Source organism: Phanerochaete carnosa (genome assembly GCF_000300595.1).
Source record: "Phanerochaete carnosa HHB-10118-sp unplaced genomic scaffold PHACAscaffold_4, whole genome shotgun sequence".
NCBI classification, from domain to species: Eukaryota; Fungi; Basidiomycota; class Agaricomycetes; order Polyporales; family Phanerochaetaceae; genus Phanerochaete; species Phanerochaete carnosa.
The window spans coordinates 2,395,779-2,417,848 of NW_006767631.1; the positions used below are offsets into that span (position 1 = coordinate 2,395,779).

The 22,070-nt window shown below is 54.8% G+C and overlaps 6 protein-coding genes across 6 annotated transcripts; 2 read left to right on the plus strand and 4 right to left on the minus strand.

Moving 5' to 3' along the window:
• Positions 1-322: 322 nt before the first annotated feature.
• On the minus strand, positions 323-3,349 carry PHACADRAFT_254358 (uncharacterized protein). Its single transcript, XM_007394713.1, has 6 exons — positions 3,223-3,349; positions 2,795-3,159; positions 2,719-2,732; positions 2,469-2,669; positions 1,567-2,385; positions 323-1,505 (listed from the first exon to the last, which is right to left on the minus strand). The coding sequence occupies exons 1-6, from the start codon at positions 3,303-3,305 to the stop codon at positions 714-716; spliced, it is 2,274 nt and encodes a 757-aa protein (XP_007394775.1). The 5' UTR covers positions 3,306-3,349; the 3' UTR covers positions 323-713.
• Positions 3,350-5,399: 2,050 nt separating this feature from the next.
• PHACADRAFT_172648 (uncharacterized protein) lies at positions 5,400-11,923 on the minus strand. The gene is made up of 29 exons (XM_007394714.1): positions 11,834-11,923; positions 11,482-11,776; positions 11,161-11,424; positions 10,931-11,104; positions 10,755-10,859; positions 10,651-10,697; positions 10,489-10,603; positions 10,302-10,440; positions 9,853-10,268; positions 9,761-9,791; positions 9,575-9,710; positions 9,475-9,520; positions 9,400-9,427; positions 9,258-9,347; positions 9,166-9,206; positions 8,440-9,111; positions 8,112-8,388; positions 7,888-8,056; positions 7,631-7,836; positions 7,541-7,576; positions 7,285-7,488; positions 7,125-7,227; positions 6,947-7,068; positions 6,841-6,894; positions 6,574-6,780; positions 6,366-6,514; positions 6,041-6,302; positions 5,873-5,985; positions 5,400-5,819 (listed from the first exon to the last, which is right to left on the minus strand). The coding sequence occupies exons 1-29, from the start codon at positions 11,899-11,901 to the stop codon at positions 5,673-5,675; spliced, it is 4,716 nt and encodes a 1,571-aa protein (XP_007394776.1). The 5' UTR covers positions 11,902-11,923; the 3' UTR covers positions 5,400-5,672.
• Positions 11,924-14,440: 2,517 nt separating this feature from the next.
• Positions 14,441-16,510, plus strand: PHACADRAFT_27714 (uncharacterized protein; the record flags this gene model as incomplete). The annotated part of the gene is made up of 4 exons (XM_007393994.1): positions 14,441-14,821; positions 14,858-14,864; positions 14,916-15,512; positions 15,564-16,510. The coding sequence occupies 4 exons, from the start codon at positions 14,441-14,443 to the stop codon at positions 16,508-16,510; spliced, it is 1,932 nt and encodes a 643-aa protein (XP_007394056.1).
• A 332-nt stretch (positions 16,511-16,842) lies between these two features.
• On the minus strand, positions 16,843-17,503 carry PHACADRAFT_254362 (uncharacterized protein). The gene is made up of 4 exons (XM_007394715.1): positions 17,402-17,503; positions 17,244-17,331; positions 17,134-17,193; positions 16,843-17,079 (listed from the first exon to the last, which is right to left on the minus strand). The coding sequence occupies exons 1-4, from the start codon at positions 17,437-17,439 to the stop codon at positions 16,924-16,926; spliced, it is 342 nt and encodes a 113-aa protein (XP_007394777.1). The 5' UTR covers positions 17,440-17,503; the 3' UTR covers positions 16,843-16,923.
• A 235-nt stretch (positions 17,504-17,738) lies between these two features.
• PHACADRAFT_254364 (uncharacterized protein) lies at positions 17,739-19,996 on the minus strand (the record flags this gene model as incomplete). Its single annotated transcript, XM_007394716.1, has 7 exons — positions 17,739-18,181; positions 18,229-18,599; positions 18,653-18,714; positions 18,762-18,849; positions 18,901-18,979; positions 19,043-19,823; positions 19,876-19,996. Coding segments are annotated over 7 exons (1,778 nt in total), but the record flags the coding sequence as incomplete, so codon positions are not given.
• Positions 19,997-21,086: 1,090 nt separating this feature from the next.
• On the plus strand, positions 21,087-21,970 carry PHACADRAFT_160503 (uncharacterized protein; the record flags this gene model as incomplete). The annotated part of the gene is made up of 3 exons (XM_007394717.1): positions 21,087-21,558; positions 21,581-21,745; positions 21,801-21,970. 3 exons carry the CDS (start codon positions 21,087-21,089, stop codon positions 21,968-21,970), a joined length of 807 nt encoding a protein of 268 aa, XP_007394779.1.
• Positions 21,971-22,070: the final 100 nt, after the last annotated feature.

Here is a 22,070-nt window from a genome sequence, read left to right on the forward strand (position 1 = left end):
GGTGCTGGGGTTCAAGGTTGCATTGCACGTCCACGCGCGTGCGCACGATCCGAACCTTCCTTCCCCCGAGCATCTCGAAGCGGTACGTGTCCGCCGTCCACCGGCTCGCGAATGCCAAAAACAACCCAGAAATGCAAATGTTCGAATTTCCAGCTCGCCGCAGTTGCCCGGCACGCGGCGCTACTAGCGCTGTTGTCGGACACGTTGGTCGGACCTAGCCCCTGCCACATTTCCGCCGAGAGCAGCGACACTCAGCTCTGCGCAACACGTGTCCGACAATGCCAACAATATATTGACCAAAAAAAAAATTGGAACGAAATAATTACACTTTGTACTCCGGTGCATGCTCGATGCTGTTAAGTGATACACATATGGACAGGGCGCGGGGGGAACCCGCAGGCGGATGATTGTAGTAATAAGATGCTGTACATGAGAGAGCAGATATTTTACGAATTATACGGCTTGAACGGGAGCGAGAGCGGGTCTTGACATATACGAATGGGTTGGGAACGGGTCGGTGGTGGTGTTGGTATAAGATCGCGTAATGATACACAGCTGGCTTGAACGAGAAACAAAAAGAAAAGTGCAGGAAGAGCGGGGTATTCCGACAGTCCAGGGGCGTGCGGATCCAGGAAAAGGCGAACGTAACAAACCCAAAAATGGAAGGACTGGCAGGCCTGAGACGAAGACGAGAAGTACACGGGCGCGCGGACTCACGTCGGCGACTCGTCGCCGCCGATCGCGTCGTCACTCTCCCAGCGGCGCGGGAGCCCGACGCGGCCCTCGGCGTCACCGTTCACGACGAGCCACGCCTCGAGCCGACGTCCAAGCTCGCCCCCGCGCCCGCCACAAAAGTCGCCGCGCTCGTCGAGGATCCGCTCCTTCTCCTTCTCGACCGCGACGACCTTCACCGGCTGTGCCGCGACTGCGGCGGCGGCGGCGGCGGCGGCGGTAGTGATGGTGGTGGCGGCGGCAACAGGCGCAGCACCACGTGGGCTCTTCTTCGTGCCGGCCGCTTGGGAACTCGTCGAGCCGCGCCGCTTGCCGCTGCTGTCCTCGCCGTCGCTCGCTTGCTCCGTCAGCGTTGGGCTCGTGGACGTGAGAGGACTCTGCGGGGACGGGTCGGACAACGCGTCCTCGGCGATGCAATCTATGCTCTCGGGCGGGGTGTTCTCGTCCTCCCACGCCCGGAACCAGTCGCCCTCTTGCTCTTCGGGCCCGAGGATGCTCTCGACGAGACCCTCCTCCCAGCCGTCCCACTCGATGCAGCGGTGCGCCATCCGCAGGCGCGTGCCTGCGGCCTCATGCTCCAGCCACTCGGCCACGATCGCGCCGAAATCGCGGGGTTGTCCGTCGACCAGGACTGTGCGCCGCTGCGAAGCAAGCTTCTCCATCGTCGCACGGAAGAGCTTTGACGTGAACGGGCTGGTCTGCAGGAACGCGGGGGCATGTGCTGCCGCCCAGAGCGGCCGGGTCGTGGTAGATTCCCAGTCGATGATGCAAGTCTGCGATGGAAACATGTCTTAGTATTGTTCATCAGGCGGACGGCAGCCAACTGAGACTTACAATCTTGGACACGTCGTGCTCATCAACGAACACGTTCTCGAGGTTGAGATCGTGGCAGTCCAGCGTGAACTCCTCCGGCTCGCCTTGGTCAGCCTGCTCACGTTTGCACGCGCCCAGGCGCTCCATCATCCGAACGAAGCGGTCCATCTCCTCCTTGACCTTCTCTTCGCGCTGCTGAAGATGGGCGACGAGGAAGGTCGTGCGCTGCATGCGGCGATAATCCTGGTACATCGTGTAGCCAGGGCCGTCCCACTCGGCCTCGCTCTCCTCCCAATCCCACTCGTCGCTCTGGTCGGAGACGTCTCCCGCGAGCGCGTTGACCTTGTGATGGCGGGACGAGATAATCTCGTCGGGATCGAGGTGCAGCCGGTGGGGCGCCGTCTTGCCCTCGTTCTCGAGCTTGACGCCCGTAATCTCGCGCTCCGCGCAAGACTGCATGTAAGACTGCGTGGACTGCCACGGCCCTCTGTTGATCTCCGTCGGGTGTACGAGCTCGCCTCTGTTGGAGCCGAAGAAGGGCCATGAGATGATGGGGCCGACGTGAAACTCGGTCTGAGGCGCTGGGGCAGCTTGCCCATTCTGAGGTGCAAGAGGTGTCATGCTGAGTGTCCGCACCATGTGATTTGTCAATGTTGGCGTCGGCGCCGATGAGGACGACTGTGCCAGTGGCTGTGGGTCCGGCCCGAGATAGAGAGAGCCGATCTTGGGGAAGCGATGCGCGTAGAGAGGAAGGATGAGCAGCGCCAGGTTCTCCATGAGGTTCATGAGTTCTGTGTACGACATCGAATGAAATACGCGCGATAATGGCACGCCAACTGCCTGAAATCGCGTATAAAACGCGAGAACGGATCACGTGAGCAATCGGCGGGTTCACCTGATTTGAGAGGAGGCAATCCACACACCTTTGACATCAAGATGTACTCGCCGCCGAGACGATTGAAGGGGTTGGCATCGTAATGATAGATGTCGGGCACTGGAATGTTTGCCCGCTCGCGAAGGTAGCGCATGGTAGCAACTTCTGATTCAGTCTTGAGTCCTGGCATGAATCGCCGAGCGACACGAGCGACGACCTCGAAGCCGTCAACAAGAGTTATTAGGTATCCCTACACGACATCAGGATAAAATTCGCTAGCACGTAGCTAATGAACTTGCCTTGTGGAAGGTACCTAGAGCAAACAGGATGTCTTAGTCGATTATATGCGTGGCAAACGGGAATAGTGACACTTACCTGCACCAAGGAACTGGATCCGAGCGACATCTCTCCTCATCTTCTCCTGGACAATGTCCTTCAACAGTTTCCTGTCGACCTGGAATGGCGGCGCGCCATGCACCGCCGCATCTGCTTGGGCCTCCCTCCTCCTGTCTTGATGTTCTACCTCCCAGCTCCACACCGGGGGTAACTTCTTGGTGGTGTCAGTATCTCGGTTCACAACCGCGTCGGTCTGGAGATGGGTACCGTGGTTGGTCATGGCTTCGCGAAGCACGGAGCAGTGGGAGCTGGCCGACTTTTGGTGCGCAGCCGTTGCCCAGGGAGGCGTGCTTGACAGCGGCGAGTTGCGTTCGCGAGCGAGTGCAGCGAGGAGAGAGGCGACACTTTGGGCCAAGATGGTGGTGGTTAGAGAGCAAGAAGGGTCGCGGCCGGTACTTATCTCTCACCTCGGCTTTGCCCGCACGACGTCGCTGCTCAGCGGGGCGGGCGCTTCATGTGATAATTGTGATGACTTTACCAAACCCGGCATGTCTGGAAACGAACGTGCCACGGTCCCGATGATCACAGCTTGCGCAGATTCAGAGGCAGAGGGAAGTAGATGGTCATCGCAACACAGACTCTCGGTGCGCGTATATATACATACGCTGGGACTGTGCATGCAGCTATTATTCGGATTGCTGATTACTTGGCCGTGCTTCCCGCTCTTACGCCGCCCAGGAAACACGACAGCTGTAGACGCCTCAGAATCTCTCGGCCGCGACCCGTGGGATCTCGTCCGACGCGACATGTCCAAGTTAATCTTCAAATTCAAAATCGATCTCATTCACTCGATCAGGACATCCAGACATTTCATCGAGAACGTCCTCGGGCGTCGGCTAGCTCGTGCCTCGTCCTCCACGTACGGCCCTGCTCCGCGTCTCGCTGGCGCACCCTCACCTGCGCAGGCTTCAGTGCTAAGCTGGAAACGCACTACCCGCTCTCACGAGATTGAGCCAGTGCCGGATCTCAAGGCGGCGTGTGGAGTTGGCCACTAGCTGCCGCAGCGTATCGTAAGCGTGTGAGATCAACCGCACGATGTTGCCACCGACGACCGCCGCCACACCAGTTAGCCGAGGGCCAAGACGCCGCAGCGCCAACAGCACAGCCGGCTTCCGCTTTTCATTTCTTGGCACAGGAATACCTGCTATGCACCCTCTGCCCGCGTACTGACAGCGCACCGAGGAACGTCGCCAGTGTCCGCTGCGGGGCTAGAACGGACTCACGTAGGACAGGGACATGCAGAGGAAGCCTCTGCCCTGGACACGCTGCGGTGGGCGCGCAAGAGATTGCTCCACGGCAACCTTCGTCAGGGAGAAATCACGAAGCGAGGCACCGTGGCCAGCTGACTCTGTCTCAGGGCTGCAGCGCACAAAGTTTCCCGACCGCTGGGCCCGTGCTGCGAGGCAGAAGCTTGATTCAGAGATAGCGTACCGAGCGGGACCCGCCTCTGCCGACCGTGCTGTGTCCGTGGGGCCATTCAGTTGGCCACGCGCACAGCGCGTTGCCGGCATGCCTCTTGGCCTTCGTGCCAAAATTAACAGGGCTCGTCGACTGCGGTGTCCGACGGCGGAAGCATGCGCCACTGACCTGGCAGAGCAGCGCCGCCAGCTGCAGTGATGTGTGCGGTCCTCGTCGGCCTTGGCACAAGGAATGACCAAGCCAGTCTTGCTCAGCGGCGAGCAGCGCGCCGACGCGATGACGCCGCTGCGTCCGGTAGGACCTGAGGGCCTGAATCTCGATGCGATCACAGATCACGCCATCTAATAACTTGACATGGCCCCAATCCAGAAAAGGCAGCCACAGCGTTTATTCCTCCGGCGGCCCGCTGTCAGTCATTTCGCAATGCATGTCTAATATGGCTCATTGTCGTGCTGACGGGTCTTGCATCTCTTACAAAACTGTTCATCGTGTATGTGGAACGCCATCAGAAGGCAATTAATCTTACTCGGACTGTTGGCAGCTCAGTGGTGGCTCTCACAGAAATCTTGTGCCGTGAACCTGCTATCGGCTTCCATTCAGGCTGAGCAAAAAACACAGTTTACTGATCATCAAAGGTTAAAAGATAAACCAAAGCCACAAAGCTGCCGCCGCCTCCAGCAAACACGCGTCAATGCGTTCATTAACGGCCCAATAATAAATAACACCCTTGCACCAGCACCCTCCACGAGCTGGCACCCCGCGCTGCAATTAATATCCTTTCAAACTCGAACTCTAGCCCAAGTGAAGCTCGTGTGAGCACTGCGCGAGCATTATGCAGAGATAAGCCGCTTGATGTGGTCGCACAGCTGCCCGACAGGCTTTGGAACGCGAGTCCGACGAAGGTCCGCTCCTCACTGCTTCGGACTGGCCGCCGACTTCATTCTGCGACGTCCGCCGATCGTATGAGTGCACCCTGGAAGCATGCATTGCGAGGCATGATCGTCGCTCTGCCTCGCGGCGGACTGACTGCGCGTGGACCAGGGCGCGCGATGCGGATGCACATCGCTGTGCGCGAGACAGTCGCGTTCTTTGCGGTTTTGCGTGGGGGGGGGGGACACCGCATTGGGCATGTCCGCTGGCGTCTGGTTCTATGTAGATAGCACGCGGGGCCACAACGATGGGATGCTGTCGCGGCGTCTGCGACTCGACGCTGAAATGTCTCGCTAGTGATACGCGCGAAGCACTGCTGACGCAGCCGGAGATCGCAGCTTGTTTGATTTGAAGCGTACACCACCACGTTGTACCTATCGCGGGTTGTGAAAGGCCACTCAGAAGCAGCATCGCATCTAAAGATGCTGGATAACACACGCGCTAGTTTTTCTACCCAGAAAAGGAGACATATCGAGAGCGAAACGATTCGCCGAGTCAGCGCATACACTCAAGGCTTTACCTCGCCCCTCGCCATAGCGTACAGCTCTTCCCTATCTGCGCTTTCATCCACGAGTGCACGCAAGCGGCCGCCCTCCTTCTGCAGCAGCGCCCTCGGCGTGTCGAACTCGACGAGGCGACCAGCATCGAGCACCATCTATATGTGGCCGCTCAGCATTTACAAATGTCGAGGCAGAACCCGTAACTCACGATTTTGTCGTAGTCCATGATCGTCTGGAGACGATGCGCGACAGTGATGACCGTCACGTCGCTCTTCAGCTCCGTGCGCAGCGAGGACTGGATGATCGCATCGGTCTCATAATCTGCTCGGGATCGTCAGCAACAAGTCGTCAGCATCAGGAGGACGTGCGGGCGTACCGATGGCCGACGTCGCCTCATCGAGAATGAGCAGCTTGCTCTGGCGCACAATCGCCCGCGCGAGCGCGATAATCTGCCTCTGCCCGACTGACAGGTTCCCGCCGCCGCTTGCGATCTCACTGTCGAGCGTGATCCTGCTCTCGTCGGAGAGCTTCTGGAGAGAAAACAGCCCTGCAGCACGGAGCGCGTCGTTCAGCGTCGCGTCGTCGTACTGGCCGAACACGTCGAGGTTGTGGCGGAGGGACCCACTCAGGAGCTCGGGCTACAAACATTCGGATTTGCGTGAGACGTGGACCTTTGACCCAGACAAGGCGCATGTACTGACCACTTGTGGGATGATAGTGACGTTCGAGCGCAGGGCGTCCAGGTTGATGATCTTGGTGTCGATGCCGTCGTAGACGACCGTCCCCTCTGTAAAGATGCATCGCAGAAGGGCGAGCGTCAGGGTGGACTTGCCAGAGCCCGTGCGACCGACTGCGCGCGGAGACGGCGTCAGTCAGGCACTTCAGCTATCGTGACATGCTAAGACACACCGACGCCGACGCGTTCTCCGGCTTTAGCGTGGAAGGAAACGTCTTCCAGGATCTTCGGACCGTCCAGCGAGTAACGAGCAGAGAGCTTCTCGACCCGGAGGTCACCGCTCGCGGGCCAGTACGCCGGAGGCACGCCCTCGGGTCTGGGCTCGGGCTCGTGGTCAATGTCGATGTACTGCTTGATCCGTTCCAGGCTGTTTCCGTTCACTGGCGGACATCAACATCCACATAAGACGCAGAAATGTACAAAAAGGGGGGGAAACGCACCTTCAAACTCGTTGTAGAGGTACATGAACCACAGGATCAGGTCGCTGAAGCCCGCTGTGCGGCTGCTCAGCGGAGAGCTTCGTTTGAAAAGGGGTGCGCGACGTACCAGCTTGGCTCAGGGTGAAGCCGACGACCGACGGGTTTGCGGAGAGCGGGCCGTACACGAGGTAGAACGCGAGAGACGCCGAGAAGACCTGGCCGAGCACATCGAGGCGAATCCCAATCCACCTTCGAACTCGCGTTAGAAGGTGCACCATCTGTAAACAGGACAGCCGGGAACGCACCGATAGATGTTGTAGAAGGACCTGGCGGCACGGACGTATCGGTCGATGCGCTGATGGAGCATGTTTCTGAAAGCGTCCTGAGCTTGATACGCCCGAATGGATGCTTCATTTCGCCCGTTAGTAAAATTTCGGAAGTAAGAAGTAGCTGACTGTCACTTACCGAGGCCCACGATGGCGCCGCCGAACGCTCCAAGAACTGGAGCTTTGGCGTTCGACATCTCGCGCTTGACTGACAGCTGAGCCTTGAGATACACTTGGCCCAAGAAGCCGCCGGACGCTAAGACGAAGACAGCTGGCAGGAGGAAGAAAGGCGTGAACGTGACCACGACAACAAGTTTGACTGCACAAGAAAGTGCCATTGAGACTACACAACGATAAGAATCTGGACAGTGTAGGGTACCAGATGGATGACTTACAGACGGAATGGAGACACATAGGGACAGTTAAGTCGACTATCATCACGTTTTAATATTCTAAGGCCTCGCCCAGCAGCTCCGAGAACGTACCGGATTGGATATCCTTTGTACATCGAGTCGCTACGCGCTCAGTAGGCGTGACGTCCAACCATCTGAAAGTGCTACCCAGGAGCGACTTGATCAGTTTGGCGTGGATGGAGCGCGAGGCGCGTAGCGTGGCAACAGTGTAGACAATTTGAGAGAGTGCATTCATGAGAATGACGACACCAACGAAAGCGCAGTATATCCCGAGGTAGCTGCGAAGAATGATCAGCAGGGGCGGTGATGAATACGACTCCGGAGCTTACAAGCCAGCGCGGACATCACTGGGATCATGCAACGCGTACTGTTGCGCCCAGTAGCCGAGCCACCACAGCTCGAGGACGTTGAAGAACTCTGCACCGCATTCGCCGAACATGAATTGTAACCAGAACAGGAACGGATATTTGCCACCGAGCTCCCCGAGGAAGAGCTTGACTGAACAAAAGAGACATTAGCACTTTCCAGTCCGGGTACCGTAAAGCACACGCACATGCAGCCCAGCCAACATGACCAACTGCGATCTCCTCGGCAACAACGAGCTTTCCGTCTTTCTTGCCGGGAGCACCGGGGTTGGCAGGATCTGCGGAATCGGCCGTGGCTTCTTCAGCTTCATCGAGCTCGATAACCTCCTCCTCGTGCTTGAGCTCTTCTTCGAGCTGTACATCCTTCTTCAGCGCGTCGCCAACCGAGCCTTGGCTGACGATGTGCCCGTCTTGCAATGACACCACGAACTCTGCAAGCGGACTGACCATGGCTACATTATGTGTCTGCAGAGATGATGTCACTAACTGCAGGGCATGAGAGTAAATCCTACGTACCACTAACAGTACAGTCCGGCCCCGAATAAGATCGCCCTTAAAGCACTTGTTCACGATCCACCGAGATGTGTGCACATCCAGCGCAGCAAGCACATCGTCCAGCAATAGCGTCTCCGCAGACGAGTACACCGCTCGTGCAAGCGTGATCCGTGCCTTCTGCCCACCACTCAGCGTCAAGCCCTTCTCACCGACCTCAGTCGCGTCTCCAGCGTCGAACAGACTCAGATCGCGTGTCAAGCCGCATTGGTAGATCACCTTCTTGTATCGCTCCTCGTCGTATGGTGCGCCAAACAGGATGTTCTCCTTGATGGTTTCATTCTGCACCCACGACTCTTGTGCGGCATATGCGATACCACCTCCGCGTGGGAGGCTGACCCACGAGTCAGGGCCGAGTGGGATGTAGTGCATCTCTCCGAGGAGGGCCATGAGGACGGACGTCTTGCCTGAGCCGGTGGGTCCGATAATGAGGTTGAATGCGCCTTTCTTGAAGTGTACCTCGTCGTCAATGCGCAAGCGGAATGTCTGGCGCGAGGGTGTCAATGTGCCGTCGTCACTCTCGTTAGTCCAGGAGAAATTGACGCGCCCGAATCCGATGTCATCCTTGTGCGCTTCGGAGGCGTCGATTGCCACCTCGCTGGAAGATATTTCAGTGTAATTGTCCAGTAGCTCAGTCTGGGAAGACTATATTAGGAAAATGAGGCCGCCACATGATCATGAGCAACGCACGACGCGTAGGAAATCGGCGACACGACCCAAGGACACATTAGCTGGTATGGAATACCTTTAGCCGCATATTGTTGAGACTCTGGTCGACTCACCGTTGATAAACGTGGGAAGCATAAAGGTGACTCTGAAGATCTGCCCCCGGATCATATTGAAGGCAGTCATGGAGGAGAAGACGATTGAAGCTAGAAAATGTGTATAAGCAGGTACATTAATACGGATAGGGCTATCACTTGCCGGTCAATTTGCGTTTCATAACTACAGTCTAGGACAACGTCAGGCCGTTTGCATGGTATATTGAGGTCTACTCACATAAACTGCGTAGGTGACAATCATGTGCATCAGGGGAATAACATGGCTTCAGAGAACCAGCAATCAGGGCACGCTCCTAGAAGTCTAGACAGCAGCTTACTTGACACAACCGGTCGCCAAGCCGAGGATCTTGCTCTTCCAGACGTACTTGAGCTCGTTCTCTCGCGACTCCGCGATAGTCTCCTTGACTCGGGGTTCCCAGCCGAAGAGTTTAATCATGCGCAGGACGCTCATGGCTAGAAAGGAATTGACTAGGACACCTCCTGTGGCAGAAACTCAGACCTACCTTCAGTAGCCTTCTGCACGCGGGCATCAGTCTGAAGAGTAGCTGCATGTTAGCCAATGAACGTTAGATACAATAAACGGAATTGCACTAACAGCCATCATCTTCTCTACTTGAACTCCTTGCATGCGTGTAGCAACCCACGTCGGTACGGGCAGGAGGATGATCATGACTACAAGACCAACAAACGAGCTCCATCCGAGGACTTGGTACAAGAATATCGCGCCAAACGAGAACTGCAACGGCGCCGAGAGGATGATGAATAATAAATTGCGACCGTTGTTGATATTATCTAAGTCGCTTGTGACTAAATTGTTGATTTTTCCGATCAAGCTGCCGCCTCCGCCCCTCTTGAAGATATCTTTTTTGTCGTCCTTTCCCTTGCTCTGCGGGCTCGCGCCAGGGGCAACAGCTGTGGCGGTGGTCATAGTGGAGGCTACACCGGCAGTTGCCGTCGATGCACTCGTCGATGCACGGGAGTGCACGGTCTCATCGTCGCCATCACCACTCTCTGAAGCTCTTTCAGGAGCATCAGAGCCCTCACTATCAACCCCAGCCGGGATGGGCGTGGGGGCTTTGGCGCTAGACTTTTTCTCGCTTGTCTCCGCCTTGAGACGGATGCGAAGCGCATGGTCGAAAACGAGCGAAGTAATGATAGATTCAACGTGGACGAGCGAACGAGTCTAATGTGTATCATTAGCGCATGTCGAGCTGGATCGTTCTATGCCTACCGCGAGGAAGAGATAGCATTGGAAAACAAGACTTTGGATAATGGGCCCGCCACCTATCCAAAGAATCCAGACCCAGGGCTTTACCACCGCACCCTGTCCTCCGCTCTCGAGATAGCTACCCGATGGTCAGTATCTCGTTAAAATGCTGGTGGCGCGACCTACTTCAGCAACCTGTTGGTGCCGATAGGTACGGCGATATTGGCAAGGGCCTAGCAAGTAGTATGCATTAAATAGACATGCGCATACACTGATTAATTTGGGCGTACATAGAGGACCAGCATGGTAGCTTGAATGATGAACGACCAGCGGAAGATCTTAATAAGTCCCCAAAAGAGGTGCTGCTTTTTGGCTCCAGAAAACGGATCTAAGATCTGCCGAGTTATGATCAGCCATCTGCATAATATGGATACGAGCAGATACATGAGAGAAAAACTCGTCTTACTGGGTAGGCCCGCTTAATCAGGTTCTTTGTCTTGTCGTAATCGTTCAGCGGGGGTAATTCATCTGCCGGGAGATGAGAAGCGCGATAGGCACGCCAGATCGTAGGCTCAAGCCATATGAAGGTTAAATAAGAAAATAAGGACGCCGTTTGCTCGGGACCCGGCTCTCGAGGTTGCTATATACGTATCAGTGAACCTCGTCATGCAAGCATCCGGCGTGATGTATACTCACGGTCGAATGATACGAAACGCATGGATATGGCTCCAGGATGGGTTCAACAGCACCAACAAGTGTGGCAAGCGCAACCTTGGCCCATAAGAGGCTCCCCTCGTCGCGATCCTTCGGTTGTAGCGTAAATGTCATTAACGGCCATATGTCACGGTAGGCATACACCATCAAGAAAGTGCTGGTGACAAGAGATAAGTGCAACGAGTATTTTAAGCTCTGCCTTGTGTTGCATAAGGTGTTAAGGACAGCTAACATCAATGCATAGCCCTGATGATACGGTTACACCTTAGTTCCCGTTGATTTCATGATGAATGTGCTGCTTACCTGGGCCGCGACCTGTGTGCTGTCAATCCACTCATTTTTCTTCTTCTCAGAACACCACAGAGACAGAACAGCTAAACCAAACAATGCCAGCACACCTGATAGACGAGCCAGTTTAAAGAGAGATATGACCGTTTCGCCCCTGCAGTTGACGGATCCTTCCGCGAGCGGTTGTTCGGGTGCATTTCTTCTGCCCAAGTTTCGGACTAGTCTAGAGGCCCATATGGCATGTGTTAAGAGAGCTAGAAGCGAAATTGCGGCAACATAAGATGGAAAGACTCGTTCGTCGAACCAAAGCCTGTATATGATGGTCAGTCGCACAAACGCGCCCGGCGCTGCCTGAGTGGGCACGCACCTTGACTCCTGATCGTCATCCCGCAATGTGAGGAAGAGCACGACCAGAGACTGCCTCACAAAGCCCATCGCTGTCGGGAGCGAAGAGAGGACACGAAACCGAATATATATCCCCGTGATCTAGTCGTATTATATATGTATTAGTGAGAACTTTGTCGAGCAACAGCCGCTCTCGACCTCATCAAACTCCGATCCTAATTAGTTCAGGCGCCAGTTATCATAGCCACAATACCACTTGCACTGAGGCACGCTCTGCATTGCGCTGTACTTCTGATACTACGCTCAAGATGCCCTTGATTACTTCTCTATACAGAATGCTGCCGTGAACATGATGGAAGACAGTCGAAGGGTCTAATTTTCCCACTGTCTACGCCGCGGTCCCTGAAAAAGACAAGCACCCGCACGATCACCGTCAAATTGGCCTTCTGTCCTAGCGCACGGTTAGTTTTGTTCTCTTGAGAGCTGCATTACTGCCCTTCGCATCACAGGCCAGACCCGCGAGGACGTACTTGTGATCAGAGCACCGGTACCAAACTGCTGTGGCGCCAAGAATCGGGAAAACCTCTGGATGTCATAGTCGGCGGGGCTATGCATGCAATATCATCCTCCGCCTACCAAAAATTTCTACAGACACTGCGTACGGAAATGTGTCGCACGGTAATTTGTACCCGGTCTGTGGACCGCGCACGAAAATTTGCAACTAATGCAACTTCGACGCGGTTTGGCTGCGGCCAGTTCGCCGGTGACGCAGCCAGTTTCACACAGTGAGCAGTTAAACAGTGAGCAACGATAGTCACGCACGACGCACAGTAGTGTTGCTGCTGCAATCTCTACAACACTGGCACTCTAGTCTCACTGGCTCCACTGCGGCCGCTCCAGCCAGAGCGACGCACCCAGTCTCGTGGCTATCAAGATATTCCAGCAGAACGCGACGCATGTGCGTGTGCATCTCCGGGTCTGTTGGATTTGGTCCCGAATCATGGTTATGGACCAATGCGCGACGCTGAAGTTATCTTATGGCACAATGACACTCGCCGCGTCTGGACTGATGGCGGTCGGCTCCTTTGGAGGGCCGCATCTGAGATCTGAATATTGAATAGTACACTTAAGCTGCGAGCCCATCTATTTTTGCCTTCGAGAGATACTCCGGAGACCAAAAGGAGGGCAAACAGAGGACCCCTGACATTGGGCGGAGAGGCCTGATCCTGACTTTCGCCTGACCCGACCTTTTTATCCGCACAAAAATTTGGCCCTCTGGCTCAAAAAAGTACGGATTTTCCTCCGGCCCCGGCCTGGCGGCCGGGTTTGGATGCGGATTAGGCACCAAGCCTCTACACCTTCAATAACTCGCGCCGTTTTGCGTCCATAGGCACACCTGTAGTGCAAGTAACATCTCTATGTACAATAAACTAAGTTCCTGCCTCGCCTTTGCCACCATCTTCCGCTGCCGCCGCCGCCGTCGCTCTCTTCTCCCCTCACTTCCGGGAAGTGTCGAGAGCCTTCACGGCAGCTTTGATGGCCTTGGGATGGTAGAGGGTAGCGTTTAGCTCAAGGAACACTTTGTATGCGATGTTGACTTCACCAGGAAGGATGCACAACAAATGATCGGATGGAGCGTGAAGCAACAAGAGCGTCTGCAAAGACATAACGCGCTGATGAACGGCACGAAACTGATTGGGCCCGAGGGCTTGTCTGCACAACCATATTGGACAGTAGACGTCGAGTAGCATACGGTTGTATAGACACAAGAATAATATTTTTTATTTGCGCCCTCGCTTGCATTCTTGGCTCTTACTTGCCGACCGTAGACGAATGTGGACAGCGGTGCGGTCTGAATAGCCACGAGAACGATTCCCAATTGAGGCACACCTTGTATTAAATACTGCGCTAAAGGCTACCGATGTTGACAAGAAAAGTGATTCGAAAGATTTTTAGACCTTGGGCATCAGCCAAATGGGGCTACCAACATGCCCCAAAAATCCGTATACGGACGGTCCTTAGGCCTTGTAGAGCGGCCGCTGGCGCGGTACGGATTATTCCTCCAGCATCCCCGGGTCCAAGCCCAGTTTTAGATGCGGATTGCCTCAGGCATGGGGGGTCCCGAGACCCTATTTTGGATGCGGATTGTCCTCAGGCCCCTTCGCCTAATGTCAGGGGTCCTGCAAACAGCTACGAGAACGGGCGACGGATGCCTGAGGACAGGCAATCGGCCCACATGACCAAATTTCTGTTCTGAGAGTGACCTTCGCCATCCCAGCTTGTGTGAAGACTACCAGTCCCGGACTAAAAAAATTTCAAATGACCACTCCAGTTCTGCGTTACCACGTTCACAGGCCGGAATTTATGCTTTGGCCTGAGCTTAATTCTTGAATCGGTAGTTCAAGCTGGTGTATTCGAATCGTTCCTCATGCAACTACGGTTTTTCAGATTGCGATAGCATGTCTTTTGCTCCGTGGTATGGAGCAGCCTCGATACCAATTCTCGAACAGCATTAGCTGGGGCTGTGTGGTTCAGCTTGTATTCGAGCGGAGATGGGTGCGATCGGAGGCAGTCGAACCAACCTGATCAGGCAATTATTGTCAGGTTTAGTTGAGTAGCTCTCACCTTCATGTCCGCCATGTCGTCGTGCAGCTTTCCCGAGCCCCCCACTCGCTCCACGCTAGAAGATGCGCGCAAACAACTCGAGAAACAGCGCAGCGCAGTACAGCAGATCTCAGCGCAGATCCAGGCAGCGGAGGACGACTTGGATCGTATCGTGAAGGCCCGAAGAAATGCCATCCAAGAGATGCAAAAGGAACGTTCAGCCCTCGAAGACCGGATGTCGCAAACCCTAGCGTATTTAGCTCACATACGAAGGTTGCCGCATGAGTTGCTGGGACATATATTCACGTTTATCTTCGAGGATTATCCATGCTGTGCTTGGGTGCTAGCAGCCGTGTGCTCGCTTTGGCGGAGGCAGGTCCTCTCGATGCCGAGGTTGTGGTCCAAGGTGTGTGCCTGTTCAGTTGTATGTTCTGGTTTGCAGATTAAGAGTGTGTGCTGGAACATAGCTTAGTGAACTATCGCACTGAGCTTCGCCATAGCCACTCCCACTCTGCACCAGCGTGTTATCTGTTATATTAACGCCACAGCTCAGATACGCCTTGTGACTACACAAAATTCATCGCCGGATACCGTTCGCCTCTGGCTTGAACGGTCTGGCAACAAGGTTCCCCTCGACATCGAGATATTCTTGCACACACCACGCGAAGCCTCTAGTCACCACCACCACCGCCGGTCGTCTACATCTACACTTTCCACGGTCAGCGCATGGGATGCCTCGTGGTGGGAGAACGATCTGCCTGGCGCGACTCCTGCGCCTGACACCCCTGCCCATGGCACTGGACCGGGCTATCTGCACATACCTCCTAACGGGCCGCCACATTTTGTTCCTGCCACCGCGTTACCTCCCAGCCCACCCCTACACCACCATGTTCATGGCGGAGCGACGCCAATCTACCACGAAGTCCTCCATGTCCCAAGTTGGCGGCAGGTATCGCAAACATCCAGGCCTTCGAGCGGGATGCATTGGGGCTACATCACCTTCTACTACCTGATGCAACAGATGCACCGCTGGGAACGCTTTGTTTTCCGCTTTGACCGTCAGTTTGCGTCCATCAACGCGCTGAAGACGATGATGGGTACGTCATGTGCTGTCAGCTGGCGTGCGTTCCTTTCTGAACAACATACAGGTGACGCACCATTGCTCCGCGAGTTCGAAGTCACCGGGGCGGAACCTGCCCTGTTCAACGACTGGTCCTGGATTCCTAGCGCGAGGCCGACAACTTCGACAAACCTCCCGATGCTGACGTCGTTAACGCTGCAATATGTCCCATTCAGATGGTCCTCTCCGATCTTCCGCAATCTGCGCTCCCTCTGTGTGCGCACGCTGCCGGGGGCATCTTTTGCCGTTGATCGCATCCTGTACATCCTATCATCTAATCCGAACCTAGAAAGCCTATCCCTACACGTCTCATCTGCCAATCCTGCTGTGTTGCCAACGTCACAGACGGCCATGGAACACCTAAAGACCTTCAGCGTCGGCGGACATTTCCTCCTGGCAGCCCTCGTTGACTGCTTGGCCTTGCCGGTTCTCGGATCCTTGACGATTGACATCGACGCTCGGGACCCAATCGAGGAGACACTCTCGCAGCTGCTCCTCCGCTCTAATCACCCGCCCGTTACATGGCTCTCAATCTCGTATGGCTTGAATACCACGACCTCGGGCATCTACTATCACGGCGGCTCGGCGGTCACGTCTTGGAACTTCCTTAACGAGCTTGATGGGCTGCGGACGCTGCAGGTCGGGAGCGCGCCCTTTGAGCCGCTCGTTGCCATCCTCGGCACGCCCGAAGACGACGGTCAGGACCAGTGGTACTGTCCTAATCTCACGTCCCTGTTGTTGAAGGCGTGCCGTCCATCGCACACTGACGGTGTCGCGAAGCTCGTCCAAACTGTGGAAGCACGTAACCCGGACCCGTCGAACGGCGCGGTGCCAGTCACGGCGGGAGGCGTCTCGCCGGTGAAGCTGCGACATCTCGAGCTGCACGACTGCGCAGCGCTCGGCCTCGATGTGATGAAGTGGCTGAAAAGCAGGATACCTGAGGTACGCTGTACTGACCCTCCGTATGACCCGTGAGTACCAAACTTCGACTTCCGAAGTCTTTGCTGAACCCCTGTGGCAGTACGGGTCTGCGCAGCCCGTCTTTCCAGTATTTGTGATCCCTCACCGCTGTTTTGTTTATCTGAATCTCCTGAGCGGGACGTTCGTGTTTTATCATACCTTTGTAGCTCAATATTCGCTTTGTCTTGAATCTTCTTGGAGAATCTACTAGATATTGCTGTAACTTACTATTGTTGTATTACTACTTATGGCCTAGTGCTTGGGTTCGGTTCATCGCAGAATAAAACCTATTGGCATCTATATGTGCGATACTGTACATGACAAGATGGATAGGAATTGCGCATGGTGGAAAATAATGATACACCGAAACCAAACACGATCCTGGGTGCCGTCGTCGTTCAAGGAAAACCAAATTCACGCGGGTGAGATTACTTCTTCCCAGGCTCAATGGCGTCGCCGTTCTTACACGCCACGATCTTAATCTTGGGCGTGGCTACCATTTCGTTCGACTCCATCTTGAAGGAGGCATTCTTAACAATGAACGTCCAGACGTCGTCGCACAGGCGGTAGGTGTGCAGGTGACCCTAGTGACGCGAGTCGTACAGCGCCCGCTCACCTTCATGAACTTCGGAACTCACCTTGAGCGTAGTCTTGGTCTTCACCTGCTTGACCATCGTGTCCGCAAGCGACTTGTCGAACTGCGCCGCAATGAGTCCCCGGGAACGCAGTCCATCTCGGGGTCACACACCTGCTGAAGCACTTTCATCGCCAGCTGCGGCGTGATCGACCCATTCGTAATCAGCTCATCCAGAGAGTCTGTGAGCGCCATGCCGATCCTGCATAAAAGAGGAGCGGGTCGCAGGTGAGTGCTGCGGGGTGGGGTTAAGCTAGCGAGGCTAGACGTACGAAGAACCGCGGTAAAATTCGTAGTAGGCGGAGGCCATCGTGGTGGGTGGATAACGAGCGACAAGGAGAGTTTGGTGAGAGGTTGATGTGTGTAGTGGTGGTGGACACCGGCAAAGGAGTCTGGTGAAGGCGTGCGGCGGGCGTGGCGCTCTGGGCGCTGCTTAGGCCGCCATCACGCCGTCGTCCCCCGCCATCAGTTCTCCGGTCCTTAGACGCCGTAATATAGCACTACGAATTCTGCGTTGAATTGAACTTTTGAGCTACGACCAAGCGAGAAGAGATGTATGCTATTGCTGCTTAAGGGTATGATATGTACTGGGAAATAAATATGCTATATAATGTATATAATGTAGGAGGGCGTAGAGACAGAAAGGAGACTGCAACAGTAGCCGAAGATTAGTGCCAACGAGGCGTAGCAACCATCCAATTCCAAGAAAAAGATCGACCGTGAAGTGGCAGTTTTCATAGAGTACGAGAACTTAGACCTTGCAACACAGCTGCTGATCAAAAGTCCTTCTGTATAAAAGGCTTGCCAGAAGCCTTGAGAGCACGTTCGACGACTTGCATGCCTTCTAGCACCTTCTCTTCCTCGAAGCGTTTGCCCACGATTTGCACCGCGAGAGGGAGACCGTGCATCGATTGTGGGTCATATAGCGAGTATATCGCTCGTTCAGCATCGTTGAAGCGCGCGTACGTTTTGCTGCTTATAAAATTTGGAGGCAGCACGTCTAGCTTGTCGTCCACGAAGGTCGTCGGGACGACTCCAGCAGGGTAATCGAGCTGGGGACGTCAATGTAATCAAGCTGAGATTGCTGGTCGCGACTTACAATGTTATAGAGGAAGCAGTAGTTGGCAGAAAGTAGAGTAGCGGTGCCTGTACCATCCTTGGGCATGGGTGGTAGCGCATGCGGTACCGTCAGGATGAAGTCGACGCCCTGCTCTGTCATGGCACCCGCCCATCTTGTTCGGTACTCTTCAACGAGGATGCTAAGCTTTCGCTCATCTGCGATAGAGCAGGGGTGCAAGCACTCTATGAGCCTCGCATATGCATCATTCCGCCCAGGCGGTGAGGAGAACCAGCGGAGGCAGTTCACAACGAGTCGCTTGACGAGGGAAGGGAGTTTGGCAGTAGTAAGGAGAGCCGAGATCGCAGGATTTATGGTTTCTCCAGATGAGATGGGAAACGTCACAGAGCTGCCTGAAAGAAGTACTCAGTAAGACTATCTCGCATGACCAAGAAAGTGCCGTTACCTCCGTCTGCAAGTGTGAGAGGAAAGCCTATTGTCAGACCTTCGAGCGGGTCCGGTCCCTCACTGGAGAAACTTAGCATTATTGATAGTACTAGGAACGGTATGCTTACAAGTCAACGACCTCATGTCCCTGCTGTCGTAACGCATCCACGGCGAGCTGGAGAGCACGTTTACACGCAGGAGTGGGTGTAATGAGCCCTGAGTGTGGCATGTCCTAAGCGACGTCACCTGTGAGCCATTCGTACCCACCATCGTTCCATATGACGCCCCACTTCGGTTTCCGGCCTTCAGATACGAAGTCTACGGATCGCCACGGGATTGGAACACACTGTGAGGAAATGATACGTCAGTCTTGACAGAATTCAGGGCAGTTCCCCTGAAAGGATCGCACCGTGTGGTCATATTCCCAGGGTTTCATTTTCACCACTCGCTCCCAGAACGCTTGGAGATCGTCGAGACTCTTCGCCATTGGGGATGCAGTCTGTATGCGATCAAGTCCGGGCGCGCATGTCTGGACGCCTAGCGTTGGGAAACGTCCTGAAGAAGCCTTCATGCCGTATACGCCGCAGTACGCTGAAGGGAGTCTGGCGCTTCCGCCAATATCGCTGGCGATCTCGACCTTGCTCCCACCGCATGCGAGCAAAGCGCCGCCGCCGCCGGTCGAAGCACCGGGCGAAAAGTGCGCATTGTATGGGTTTGTCGTGGTGCCAAAGAGATTGGATGCGCATTCGAAGGAAAGGAGGCCTGTAGGTACCGTCGTCTTAACGTGAACAAGGGCACCTGCGTCCTTGAGTAGTTGAACGATTGGTGCTGAAGATGAGACCGGCCGGTTGGCCTTGGAAGAGAAACCGACGGTGGTGTCATGTCCTTCGATGTCGACAACATCCTTCAAGCTGACCGGAACGCCCGACAATGGACGATTAGGGGCGTATGAAAGAAGCGCCTCACCGAACATGAGATCTGTGAGACAGTTTGTTTTGGTATGTGCGGCTAGGCACTTCTTCCCATATGTATCGAGAACGTCCGAAGGCGATAGCTCGCCATTCGTACAACTCTCAGCCAGGTCCACGAGAGATAATCTAAGAAGGTCTGCGTCCTTCTTTGTGATCGGCTTATCATACAGGGGCGCGTAGCGGGTGAGGAGGTCAGCAATAGCTTGCTGCTTTCGCGCGCTGCTCGTAGCTTTTTGTGAGTGAGCGGGTGACACAGGAGTAAGATACATACCAGGCAGCTGTGTGGTCTGCGCTGGAGAGCGAGAACATCTCGGAAGGAGCGGTAAGTTTCAGAGACTTGGGTGACGGTATATGTACTAGAAAGGATCGGTGACCAGCGTCCTGGAGCATTGCAAGAAAGGATTAGCATGTTGGAATGGAGGGCTGGAAGCAGTCAGCCTGTCCGATCTGAGCCACAGATCGAAGATGGGGTACTGTTCACCTCCGTGCCTCCTCACCTCTACTGCTTTTGTAGTCGTCCAATTAATTAGGAATATATATCCGAAGGATCGTCAGTGATTGAGGACGCTGTGAGCAGAGGGAAAGGGGGAGGCTCACCCGCGCGGCGAAAGCAAGAAAAGGGAATTCCATCAGGTACAATGAGTAGACGCGTACGCGCTGAGCGCTGATCGGCGATGTTCCGCCCCACACGGTGTTACCTTGATTCTTGGATATTTGGATGTTTGAATGAAAGGGTGAACAGCGAGTAAGCGTACGTTCTCGCTTGAGACCAGTTGGACAACGTACATCCGGAATGGGTGTATGATGTTTCGCCTCGAAGCAGAGACGACCAAAGGTCGCGTAATTGCAAAATTGAGAAAGGCTTCTAATAAGTTCGGCTGGCATGACGAGTCACTAGTCACTGGCTGGCTGACTACAGTAATGAGTTGCGCTCGAAGTTGACACGCTGCGTTCTGATTCGCCGCCGCAGAGGCTGCATATGAAATACTCGAGCTCTCGATAAATTGAGTCGTAACGCGGCAGCAATTAGACAGCCGGTCCGTCCCTGCCGATGAGTCTGGCAGCTAGCGTAAGCTAGAATTATAAGCTCCAGCGACCTGGAAGATATACAAGCTGCCTTCTCGGACATCCAGTCATCGATGTAGTTTGTGAGTACTGGAACAAGAGAATATTCTGCTCCTAGGAGTACAGTAGACGCCACAGAGACTCATTGATCCCAGTCGTTTCGTGGCAGCCCCCTCCAATCAGTCTAGGAAGGAGTCCGGACGTCAAAATAGACGCCAAGGGGCCAAATCATCGAGTAAACGGCTCTTGTTCTCTCAGCTCTGAGCCCCAGGACATTCTTGGGCCATCCTGCGGTCGCTTCAAACGCGCCGACTGTGTAGCTATTGTCGTGTCACACAGCCCTATATTTGCTCTGAAGCAGACAAAGATAGCACTTGAGCGACTTTTGGCCACCCTTACATATTTCCATCACTACTAATGGCTTCGACAATACTTTCGTCGCCTTCGACCCCGTCATCGCACCACAGCCACGACCACGCCTTTGCGCACATACCGACGAACTCGTCGCCACTTGCATCATCTGACGGATGTGGCTCGTCACCGACACAGTCGCCGTCCATTCACGCGTCCGAACGTCGTCGCTCGCAATACAAGGCACGCGGTGACATCGACTCTCCTACCCAGAACCGCAGGCGTGCATCACGACGCGTCACGACAGGCACTATACCATTTGCTCTGTCTCCAAACGCGCAAGCAGGACCCAGCCAAGAGCCGACGCGGACGACAATGCTTCGGGAGCGTTTCAAGGCACGGTGCATAGAGCGAGCGAACCAGGACAGAGAACGCAGGATAAACGAGAAGAGGAGGGGCCTGAATCTCAGCAGTGACGGTATAGACGACCTCATGGACGACGAAGAGGACGACGGTACTGTTCTGGACGACCCCGTACGTTCTGACGTCCTGGTCCGGAGTCTGCAGACTGCTAACAGAAGACATACTCCAGTTCTTCCAACGGATAGTGGCGAATCTCAAGAGCAAGGAAAAGCACTCGTATCGCGTGTCATACGCGTATGATGTTGGAGATTCGTTCGATCCTGACATGGAAAACATCGACGAGTGGGTGAACAACACCCATGGTATGTTTCTCCGCCTAAACACCACGCCTATACTTACCATTTTGCATCTCAGTAGAGGAAGTACGTACCAACGTGCTCCCCGACGAAGAAGAGCTCGATGATGAAGAACTCGCGCGGTTAGCGGTCGAGCGCGAGTTGCTTGAAGGTCTCAACATGGATGAAGTCTTCAGCTATAGCGACGTGGAAGATTACCCGACACAGGACGAGGACGTGGAAATGGACTAGCTGGTACTTTCTCAAAGGCGACACATCGTTCTTAATGCTAAACTCTCGTGGATTATGCTGCCTGTATCAAGCTGTACAACAGACTACAATAATATATAGA

Excerpts from the sequence above, each read along its gene's own strand:
- PHACADRAFT_254362 (XM_007394715.1), bottom strand. The coding sequence starts at position 17,439 with ATGGCCTCCGCCTACTACGAATTTTACCGCGGTTCTTC. Across the intron at positions 17,332-17,401 it reads GAATTTTACCGCGGTTCTTC|GATCGGCATGGCGCTCACAG; the intron begins GTACGTCTAGCC and ends TCTTTTATGCAG. Across the intron at positions 17,080-17,133 it reads AGACCAAGACTACGCTCAAG|GGTCACCTGCACACCTACCG; the intron begins GTGAGTTCCGAA and ends TCGCGTCACTAG.
- PHACADRAFT_254358 (XM_007394713.1), bottom strand. The coding sequence starts at position 3,305 with ATGCCGGGTTTGGTAAAGTCATCACAATTATCACATGAAGCGCCCGCC. Across the intron at positions 2,386-2,468 it reads AGTACATCTTGATGTCAAAG|GCAGTTGGCGTGCCATTATC; the intron begins GTGTGTGGATTG and ends ACGCGATTTCAG. Across the intron at positions 1,506-1,566 it reads AGCACGACGTGTCCAAGATT|ACTTGCATCATCGACTGGGA; the intron begins GTAAGTCTCAGT and ends TTTCCATCGCAG.
- PHACADRAFT_172648 (XM_007394714.1), bottom strand. The coding sequence starts at position 11,901 with ATGGGCTTTGTGAGGCAGTCTCTGGTCGTGCTCTTCCTCACATTGCGG. Across the intron at positions 9,207-9,257 it reads GCTTCCCACGTTTATCAACG|CTAATGTGTCCTTGGGTCGT; the intron begins GTGAGTCGACCA and ends ATTCCATACCAG. Across the intron at positions 6,303-6,365 it reads TCACTATCATCCCACAAGTG|CCCGAGCTCCTGAGTGGGTC; the intron begins GTCAGTACATGC and ends GAATGTTTGTAG.